The sequence below is a fragment of the Octodon degus genome, unplaced genomic scaffold (assembly GCF_000260255.1).
Source record: "Octodon degus isolate 3935 unplaced genomic scaffold, OctDeg1.0 scaffold00012, whole genome shotgun sequence".
Lineage (NCBI taxonomy): Eukaryota > Metazoa > Chordata > Mammalia > Rodentia > Octodontidae > Octodon > Octodon degus.
In genome coordinates, this window is record NW_004524588.1 from 17328802 (window position 1) to 17339806 (window position 11005).

The 11005-nt window shown below is 46.2% G+C and overlaps 2 protein-coding genes across 3 annotated transcripts in view; one reads left to right on the forward strand and one right to left on the reverse strand.

Moving 5' to 3' along the window:
- The window catches only part of Aasdhppt (aminoadipate-semialdehyde dehydrogenase-phosphopantetheinyl transferase), a 39648-nt gene extending 30480 nt beyond the window's left edge, over window positions 1-9168 (reverse strand). Inside the window, exons 1-2 of the mRNA XM_004626132.2 lie at window positions 8930-9168; window positions 6887-7112 (exon numbers count right to left, since the gene is read on the reverse strand). Of these exons, the coding sequence (XP_004626189.1) occupies window positions 6887-7112; window positions 8930-9112 (409 nt within the window). The 5' untranslated portion in view covers window positions 9113-9168. The remainder of the gene's footprint in view (window positions 1-6886; window positions 7113-8929) is intronic.
- Window positions 9169-9299: 131 nt separating this feature from the next.
- The window catches only part of Kbtbd3 (kelch repeat and BTB domain containing 3), a 20019-nt gene continuing 18313 nt past the window's right edge, over window positions 9300-11005 (forward strand). For both annotated transcript variants that reach the window (XR_002819931.1, XM_004626133.2), the window contains exon 1: window positions 9300-9486. The gene's annotated coding sequence lies outside the window, so the exon portion shown is untranslated. The remainder of the gene's footprint in view (window positions 9487-11005) is intronic.

Below are 11005 nucleotides of genomic sequence, written 5' to 3' on the forward strand. Positions count from 1 at the left end.
AAATAAATAAAATTTAAAAAATAAATAAATAAAAAATAAAATTTAAAAAAAAAAAAATAAATAACTTGTGGAATGATCTGCCATGACTTGTTTAGCTAGTTCCTATTAGCATTCAGGATGGTACTCATATATAAAAACTATGGCATGTACCTCCCTCATTTCTTTTAGAGTGACAGAAACAGAATTGCTAAGCCAGAGCCATACATATTTTCACTTCGAAGGTTACTTTCCAAAACCTGCAGCAGCGAACATTTCCCCACATACGCACGACTGTTCCCATCCAACAGCCTCTGTGCCCGGGTGTTTCCTTCAGTGGTTTACAATCTGATGAGCACCTCACAGGCTCCTATGGTTACTCTAAGATGGTAACTTTTTTACATTTAAATCTTATCATACTTTAGCACTTGTGACTATCATGTCTGACAATCAGATGACTAACCAACTGTATCCATATCATAAATTACTAATAAACCAATCATTTATCCATGGAATTGAAATCGTATGTACATATAACAGGCTCCACCTTTCAGCTTCTCCCAGCTGTCCATTCTTCTGCTAATAGCATACTTGTTCACATGGCTTAAGACACACATTTGAAAAATAGTAAGGCAAAGTCCCACCTCTGTATTTTTTATATTCTTACACATTCTCACTCATTTGCCCAATAAACACTAATTCCATAACTAAATCCTATAGCCAGCAGAAGAGAAGAACTACTTATAGGCAAGAAAGGACAAAACCTGGCACTTAAGACTTGGTTTTCTATTAAGATTTAGAATATTACAGGAATGAGACTTTCTAAAGTTACTTACAAACTAAATCTAAACTTAAAACAACAACAAAAAACTGCTTTAATTAAAGCACACTCCAAAACCAGTAAATCTAGAATGCAAATCTGCCCTAGAGAGATATGAAATGGGACAAATTGTCAAAGATGCTGTCTGAGGGGCAGGGGCATCAGAACAGAAGTTAGGTGCAAAAGAGGGAGGTGTCTTAGCTACTTTTCTCACTGCTGAGACACAACACCTGATAGTCAAAGTTAAACATAGGAAGAAAGGTCTACTTCAGCTCCTAATTTGTAGGTTTTAGTTCACTGTCAGTTGGAGCCACAGCAAGGTGGCCTGGCAGTGGGAACCAGGAGAGATGCAGAAGACAGACGGGAGGCGGCAGCAACCACAGCAGGCAGCCAGCTGCCTTCCCTTCCATCCCACCCAGGCTGCCAGCCTGTTGGCTGGTGCCACCCAGAACTATGTTGATTCAAATCAGTGGACCTGCTGGTAAGATAGCTTTGCGGACTAAGCACCTGCTTAGGCAAGCATGGGCGGCAGGTTCAATCCCCCGCACCACATTCTGCTCAGGTACCACAGGCTGCTCCAGCCCCATCCCCAGGCTCGCTGAGCCAGCCACTGAGTCTGGAGTGATGGTCTGTGCCTCTAATTCCAATGCTGGGGAGGCTGAAAACAGGAGGATCGGTAAGAGTTCAAGCTGCATAGTGAGAGCCTGAACAAAGCGCGTGTTACACACGCACACGCACACACACACACACACAGAACAAATCAACTCAGTGCCACACACCTTGATCCTGACTCGCAGCCTCACATGCCCTAGATCCAGCCAGTGCCTGAAACCCCCACCTAGAGTGCAGGAGGCTTTGGGGGGACATCTAGATATAACCATGACAGGAGGTAAGAAAGAACAGTGAAAAACACAACTATCTGCTCCCACAATTCACTGATAAGAACAATTTACATTCCTCAGAAAATAAGATGAACATTCAAGTTTCATTAGGATTATGAATCTTCTTTTTTCACCTTTCAATTAACTTAAGGAACATACTAAGAGCTCCCCTGAGCCTACTTCAGAGTTCCCCTGGAGCTTTCTCCGCCTCTGTAGATGTAACGGACACTTACTGAGTGCCCGCTGTGCGCTGGACACCAGAGGTACTCAGTGTCCTGTGGCAAAATCACCACACGGTGTGGTTCGCGAACACAGCTGGTGAGGGAGATAACAAAGAACCAAATAATTTGCTGTGATTGAAGGGCTCTGAAGGAAAAGATCAGGTGCCAGGCGCCCCTCCTGGGAAGGCCCTGGCTATTTTCTCGTCCCCAAGTTGCAGCTAGTCAAGAGTAGGAAGAGCATGCCGGGGAATCGCTGTACTGCAACGATCCTGGCCTAAACGTGAAAACACTGGCGCCTTCCCAGGTAAAGACCAGAGTGGAAAGAAACCAGCAATCAGAAAAGCAACATCATATGGGAAATGGCGGCCTAAGAACTGATAGACGAGATTAAACTGCAGGGCCCACGGCGCCTCCACTTCATTCTGTGTGCAATGAGGCAACCAAAAAGTTGCTGTGTGTGTGTATGTGGTATTGAGTACTGAACTCGGAACTTTGCGCTTGCCACGCAGGGGTTACGCTGCTGAGCTATCTCCCCAGCAAGAAAACTGCCACAGATATTTCAAAAGTGTCAGGTTTTCTTGGGCGCAATGGCAGTGGTGCAGTAGAGAAGCGGAAATACGGGGGAGGGGAAGCTTTTATTAACTCTCAGGACAGGGAGAGGATGGAGTGCAGGGAGATGGGCAGATCCTCTGACCTGAGACAGGGAGGCGAGACAGACAGGGAGGATGACGCTTTCCGGACCTTTGCTGGGGCGGAGTTTGGGGGGCAGGTTTAGTGGCACACAGGGGCTGAATGAAGGCTCCCCAGTGTGTGCAGGAGGGAGGTAAAAGGAAGTTGTATCCAGGGCTGGAGTGGGGAAGGGGGGAAGTGGTCACTGGGAAGATGAGCTGGTGTCTTGGGATGCAGCCAGCTGGATGAGCGCCTTGATAAGTTAGCCGCCTGCACTCAGCCGGAACCCACCGCAAAGGTCACTGTGTGAAGGCTGCACTGACCGCACGAGCACAAATACGAAAGGTGGGAACGAAGCAGAAAACCGTAACACTGCTGCATAGAGGGAACGCAGCAAAGGCAAGCAAAAAGCTCCGCTGCCTCGCGAGCGACTGTTCAACACTCCTTTTAGCTCCGGCACTTAATTTATACTTACTACATAAAGCCACTTTACATAGCAATTCCACAATAATCATTGCAAATTACTGAAATTATTAGTTCTGTAGCCCAAACTCCCATCAAATAATATCTTGCAGAGTTTATAACAGAAACATAACATGAAAATGTAAAACCACAAGGGAAAAATTTCTGGACTTTCCTGAAACTTAAGTTACTTTTCATATTGATCCTGCTCTCTTACCTTACTGCATTTTGTAAATATGGTAACGAAACAACAAAACAAGGAGCTGGGGAGACAGCTCAGTAGAATAAGCACTTCCCTGGCAAGCACAAGGGGCTGAGTTCAATCCCCGGTTCAGCCAAAAAAAAAAAAAAAACAACAAAACATTAAGCTATACTTTCTTTACACTTATATTGCAAATAACTTTAATAACATAAAAATTAGAAAACAAAGGAAAAACCTCACTTGAAAAATAATCCCTTTCCAAGGTGAAGAATGTATAACTATATACTGGGGTCCCCCACAGCCTATATACCATGTTCTCTGGGCAATTACAGAACAAATATTTACCAAGTGTTCGGTGTGCTAGAGTTACTTTTGTTAGGTTCCATCATTAACTTCATTAAACAGAAAGACATGGCGGTTGCAAAGCCTCCTTTAGCATGGGCCTGCTTAGAAGCAGCAGCCTAGTTTTCTAGACCGATCACGTTATTCTCCCCTACTCTGCCACAGCACAGTGGGAGAACTGGGAGAGGGAAGAAGTGAGCTTCCTTAGTGGACGTGGCTAACGCGACAAGGGAACAGATTCCTCAAGTTACAACATACGCACGTTTGCAGATACAAAACGAGTGTCACGGAACTGGATCTTTCAATCTATTAATGTGCCTCCAAAGTTGACTGTCTAGTTATTTTTCTCTCGTTCCTGGGACAAAACACCTGACACCCAAAAGGAAGAAAGGAATTGAGCTTGCAGCGGAGGTTCGGTCCACACTCAGCTGGCTCCGTGGCAGAGCAGAGCAGTTCACGGCAGCAGAAAACAGCAGAAGAGCAAGAACAGATGGAGGAGAAGCACAATGGCAGCAGAGGGCAAGTGTGTCTCCCTCATGCTGCACTCGGGCCATCCGCCCCAGGCTGGATGTCGCACTGGCACCCATAATCCCAGTGGATCATAAGTTAACTACAAACTCTACACGTGTGCCCCATGACCTACATGAGGCTTTGCAGGGACGGCTAGACACAAACCATAACTGACTTTGACACGCTTCATAACGTGCATTACGAAGCAGCACGGTGGCACGTGCCTGTAATGTAAGTCAAGCCAAGAGAATGAGGCAGGAGGACCGCCATAAGTTTGAGACCAGCTCTGTAAGGAGTTCAAGGCTAGCGTGGATTACATAGTAAGACCCCGTCTCAAAACAAAAACAAACAGTTGCTATCCTCAGTTTACCTTCCAACATTTAGCAAGTCTCTTAGGAATATCCCTCAATTCCTTCCTGTGCTAAGCAGGACAGCTCAAATGAATCTTTAATGAATCCAGGTGGTGTCTACTTGCCGCTCTCACTAAGAAATCACACTGCATCCATTCACACTTCAGAAATTAGCAGCACATTAGCAAAACTGGTGACAACTAGAAAAGGTCTGCTCCTCTTGTGTCACTGAATATAGATGTAAGCTTCCAGTAGTGAAAACAACTGAAGGGAAAGACCTACATGCTGCGATTGGTCAACAATCATCCGTCAAAAAAGCTGAGGAAAAAGGTCAATAAAGCATTATCAGAAAACTGAAATCCTCGGTATGTGTTCATGTAACTCCCCATCATCTATTTAAGACTTTCAATTAATAATTTATTATCCTATAATGACCAAAAACCAGCTCTGCACATCAAACTGATCAGTACAAAAATCTGTTTCTCCCAGTGCCTTTTCTAGGCAGCTATCAACTTCTGGGTCAACCATTACTGAGCAGTTATGCCTACTGAACTCTAAAGATTAATGACCTCTCCACAGCTTCTGTGTTATCCAAAACTCATGTAAGTACAGCTCAAAAGTATCAAAACATACGGGCTCCTCCTGTGTTCCTTCTAAATAAATCCTCTACAGCATTGATTGTTTTGGAAAAAGTGCTTTACAACTCGAACGAACAACTCATCTTTTCCTTGGATTCGGTGTGGACATGGGGTCACCTCCCAAACGCATAGTAACATTGAACTGCCAATTTAAGTGTGTTAAGTAGAACATTAAAAAGCCAACAAGGACATGGGGACAGTGCCCAGGAATGTATTAGTTCTTTAAAATCAAGCCCGACACAGTAGAAAGCAGATTCTTGCTCTTGTGGGACTGGGTTAGTTCAGCACAGGAAGCTGTCAAGGGAGGGTGCCCTTGTGCTGTCCCTTTCCTGTGTACCAGCCTGCTCTTACACTTTCTGCCACGAGTTCAAGCTGCACCTACACCAGGCCTTCTGCCGCTCCTGGATTTCCCAGCCTGCAGAAAAATGAACCAAGATAAAGCTCTTTTTAAATCACCCCATTGGAGGTACTCTGTGACAGAAAAAAGACACAAAAATGCACATGGATACATTCATACAAAATGCAACTCACTTTCAGAACATTAAAAAAGGGCCTTATGCTTATCTGGAGTTTAAGTTAACAACTTGTTACAAAATCAGGAGGAGGGGTTCTTTTGAATGAACTGCAGAATGAACTGTGACAGAATTGTTACAAAAAGGACAGAGAAAGCATTGTCAGTGAATGTAAGAAAATGACAAGCAAACCTGAGCTGACAGTCACACCCACACTGTGAAGCCTCCACCATCACAGCAGTGCTCGTTATCTGCAAATACTTGAGTAAAATGATACACTAGGCAAGGTTAAGAGATAGGATGGTGCCCAAATGGTGCCCAAACTCACGTCTTGCTCTTGTGTAGCTGTCGAGCGCAAAGGCAAATGCAAGCAAGCAAGTATACTACTGAATGATTTAAACAGAGATGATACTAGAATAGAAATCTGCATGAGCGCCTATGAGAAGAGAACCAAGTTGTGACTGAACTTCACAAAAGAGTTCCCCTAAAGTAAAGCTGTAGTGAAATCTACACAGTAAATAAAGAATCTTTGCAGAAATGGGGTGGAGAGTAGCTACCATAAACTTCGCAGATTAAAAGAACCACTAATAAGCAGAGGTTATGCAATGAAAGCAACGTGAGACTAAGCTATTTATTCAACAGTACTAGGAAGACACTGATTCTCTCATTACCAGCTTTCTTAGCCTGCCATTTATCTCCTTGTAAAAATGATACAGTACAGTTATGATAAAATGGCTCAGAGAATTTAGAAAACATACGTGAAGCACTTAGCAAAATGCTGTGGCCCAAATGTCAGTGATGACAATTATAGTCAGAGAAGGAGTTGTGCAAAATATTGTTAAGCAGTGGATTAATTCAGCTCCTGGGGCAGGCAAAACTGCATGAATACATAAGCAATTTAAATATTTTAATGATGCCTGCTCTTCACATTTACCGATATAAATGTGATAAACAGCTGCATTTAGATTTTGCATGAAAGTTTCATCCGTACTGGTGAACGATAGGGAATGCTTAAGTAAAACAAGCTGAAGTTTAAGTCAAAAGGAAAATAATTTCACTCTGCTTTAGACAAAATATTATACGGATCACCAAAAATTTAGAATCTTTTTTGTAGAAACCTGTTAATATTGCAGGGAATATATTTTTCAGATATACGCTCTCTCAGATACTCCAAGTCCTGAGTTAAATTTTTTCAAAATTGCACTATCTATATTATCTTGCCTAGATTGAATTACCCAACAGTTGAGAACTGAGTTAAGAACTCAGGGAACTTAACTTCTAAGCCACAAAAATGTGAAATTACCTGGAAAACTAGTCTTCATGACATCAATTCCAACTTGTAGCTCAGGTTCTGCAGCCAGCACCGCGTAGTCCCCTTGATGGGAAATGTTAAAATTGAAGTTGGGATAAGGGTTCATAGAGTCCTTTGCGAGAACTGGTTTTCCTTTTGCAGTTCTTTGCAGACGAATATTATTCCACGGAATATTCAACTTCTCTGCAATTAATTTCCTTATCATCAGACGACCAGCCTGTTATGTATATAAAAATCAGATAAATATTGATGTCTAGTAAACATACACATGACATTGTTTATATCATATGAAGCATATTTCTGTTTCCTGAAATTTTAATTGTTTTGAAAGTACTTAAGCATTAAATACAACGCGTTAGGATTAAAGAGTATTTTTGCAGTTTTTTAAGACAGGGTCTTGCTGTATTGGCTCAGGCTGACCTTGAACTCCCATCTGTCCTCCTGCCCATCTCCTTCCTGCCTCAGCCTCCCAGGCCTGGACTTACAGACAGGCACCACCACACCCGGCTGAGAGTGAGCAAGACTGAAATGCAAGTTTAAGACTTAATAAACTTAAAAACTTTGCTAGCAATTTCTCCCCTTAGTCAATGTTAATAACAGCCCTTTTCCCAGTCTTTAAGTATGCAAACATATATTCTTTTGCCTATTTTTCTTAACTCTTTACAGAAACTGATATGAATTCATATAATATGTAGTACTGTATTAACTATTAACTTTTTAAAATTTGTTTTGCTCTATTTCCTGAGATAAGGTCTCACTGTGCAGCCCAGGCTGGCCTGGAACTCACACCTCCTGCCTCATCCTCCCTGGGATTACAGACACCTGAGCCACTACACCCAGCTTTAAACTTTTTAATTTGCAAGTACTGGGGACTGTTTTATATCTAACATCATCAGTCAGGTCTGTGCACCTTTAACAGTAGCATACTATTTCACAGTATGGAGGACTGGCAGGGCTGCTATTCCCCTATTACTGGGCATTTCAGGCTGGCTCTGGTTTTGCTGTCCTAAGTCTACAAGCAGCAGCCCTACTGGACCTACACCAGTGCAGATATGCAAGTATTTCTAGACACTGTATAGATTCCCTTGCTTCAAAAATTAGCATAACTTTCACCTTCATTAATTACTCCAAGGAGTGAATGGCTACATGCACTTTATAAAAAGTATATTTGGGTTTTCACTCCACCAATCCTTTCTTTGGAGGGGAAAGGGGTATTAGGACTCGAACTCAAGACCTCATGTTTGCCAGGCAGAAGCTGCACCACTGAGCTAAATCCTCCGCCTCTTCATCAATTCTAACGCTGACTTTTCAAAACTACAGGACTTTCAAATCCACTCATTTCCCGATTTCTTACAATTTTAATAAAGTGGAAAAACATATTCCAGTAGGCCTTCAAAAAGGTATCAACTAACCCATCTTTCAAACAGAAGTATTTTTGACTTTGCAGCGATAGTGGTGGCTGCCTCAAATCGCACTACATGGTAAAAAACGTTTATTTTTAAATACAACTTGCCATTTGTTGCCAGAAAATACGTAACTAAACCGCATGCACGTACGAAAAACAGCGGCCCAAGGCACCCAGTCGGAGGGTCTGCCCAGGACCGCATCCCGCCCGCGCCCGGCTTCGGGCCTAGGCCTCCCCCAGCGCCTCGGCACGCAGGGCGCAGGCTCAGCCTACCCTGCCGGGACTTTCCGAGGCCTAGCGCGGGCACGGCACCCCGGGACAGAGGTGGGACACGTAAACGGCGGACTAAGCATGGGCTACCAACAAGCAAAAAGAAAAATGCAATTTGATAAAATTTAAACCTAAAAATATAAGGGACCATCCACAACGGGAAGAAAAACCTATCACTAGGTAGGCCTTCTGCAGACTTATACGATTTAGCAGGGTCTCCCCCGTGCAATTGCACGGGGGAGGCCCCGGCTCTCCAGGCCCGCGGCCCCGGGGCGCACAAAGGCCGCGGAGGCCCGGCCCGGCCCACCTCCCGCGCCTCAGCCTCCAGGCTTCCGAGCACCAAAGACCTGCAGCAGTACCATGGCGGCCTTAGCGTCCCGGGCAAAGACGAACTGGCCAATGCGCTCCTTCTCCTCCGGCTGGATCGATCGCACCGCCAGCAGCCATTCGGCTCGGCTCGGCAGCCAAGTGCCGCAGGAAAAGGCCCAGCGCACGCCTTCCATGGATGGCAGCGAGCGGAAGCGTTTGGCGGGGAAAACCATGCACACAGCAAGCGAGCCTCCCGTCGATGGCGCCGACGCCAGCGTGGCCCCGCCCCTTTCTTGGTAGCGTCCGTGCGCGGGGGGCGGGGCGACGCGCGACGGACGCCGGCACGTTGCCCCGCCCCCAAGGCGGCGGTCTTTTCTAGGAGCGCGCGGCCGAGGGCGGAGACGGGACCGACTTCGGCGCTCTGCGGCATCCCGTGACGTCACGTGGGCGTGGCCCTGGCGCGAAGGGCGGGACCACAGGCAAGAGCCGGACCGTTATGCCACTCACGCCCGCAGAAGTGCTAACGGGACAGCGGTGCGAGCCAATCGCCGCCAGTGCTCCGGAGGCCGGGAGACTGGGGTGGAGACTTCGGAGGCCGCAGTTGCAGGTGGGTGAGCTCTGGGGTTTGCGGGAGGAGTGGGATTGTAGCGTCTCACTTCTGGGGACCCGGGCTGGTGCCTTCGACCCGCAGAGAAGGGGGCCGCCTCGGCTCTAGCGAGTCCTGAGGCTCCTGCGAGCTCCCAGGCAGGAGCGCTCGGGGCCCCGGAGTTGTGCAGCGCGCGGCCCCGAGTTGCAAGCACCCGCGCCTCGCAGCCCCGGCCCAGCCTCCTCGCCAGGAACCTGCCCTCGCCGCGGCCCCCTTCCCCAGCAGCCGTCCCCGTGCGAGCTGCCCGCGGAGCCGGCGGAGCCGAGGCCCGAGTCCGCCGTCAGCCCCCTTCGCTGCGGCGCTGGGCAGCCTGGCTGGCCCGCGAGCGAGCGCACGAGGCTCCTGTCGCTGAAGCCCCAGCGATTTCATCCAGAGGCCCTAAGCTAAGGACCGCAAAATCCAGTAACTCACGTAGGCGGCCCTTCCAATTCACTCTGTGCCTTGACCCGAGACTCGCTTCTCAGACTTGAAGAAGAGTCCTACTGGTAGGTCTGCTCCCGCAATTGTTCCTTGTGCACGGTAGATGCCTTGTCCAGAAGCCACCTTAATCGCTGCTGTCCCCTCCCGGTGTTGGCCCAAGGAAAAGTTGGTCTCTGCAGATGAATATTAACACCTCGCTGGATGGTAGATGGAACGCTCCAAGGTGGCATTCGGCTTATCCCCGTCTTCCTGGAAAGATCCAGCGAGTAATAATCATTTCTGTTATCTTAAGTTGGATTTTATTCAGTTTTTCACGTATATTTATTTGCTCCCCTTCCCTTTTTTGATATTTTGAGCCTCGAATCCTTTGCAAGTAGATGGAATTTTGCGCACGTACACCGGGGCACACACCCAGGTCCTCTTGAAGGACAGTGACATTAATTACAGACTTGATACATCAGCTAATGCCCAAAGCCCGTGTCCAGTGCCTGGCTTAAGATCTGCTTAGCGCTGGAGTGAGCTCACCCGCTGTCTGGCAAGGCAGATGAAGCACACACATAAAAAGCTACGATAAGTGTAAAGGTGTCGAAGGTGTCAGGGCCCATACCTGCAATGATTGTCATTCAGTTTTCCCTAAACGTATGTAAGCATTTTTTATAACTTCCCGTGTTTTTGAAGTGATTTTATAATTTTGTTGTATTTTCTGTTTCCAAAACAGTAGTATGTCCATTGTGTATTCTTTGTGTATTAATTGTTATTAGTTCGAGAGAACCAGCTCAGCAGGAATTTGTGGGTGGAAAATTCTAAATGCGAGTTGAACAGGTCATATTCCGCTATTTTACTACTGAACTAAGCTGAGTGTATTAGATCTGTACAGCCTCATATGCAGACAAGTAGGTGGTTCTTGTATTTTTTTTTTTTCCCTTACCTGGAATATTCTCACATTTCTCTGTCACCACAGTCCTGTTCTCCTGTGTCATTCAGGCTCAAATGTCAGATGAAGAGAAGTGTCTGCTCACTCAAAAGTAACTGATTTCCTACCTCCCATCCCTAACCCAAG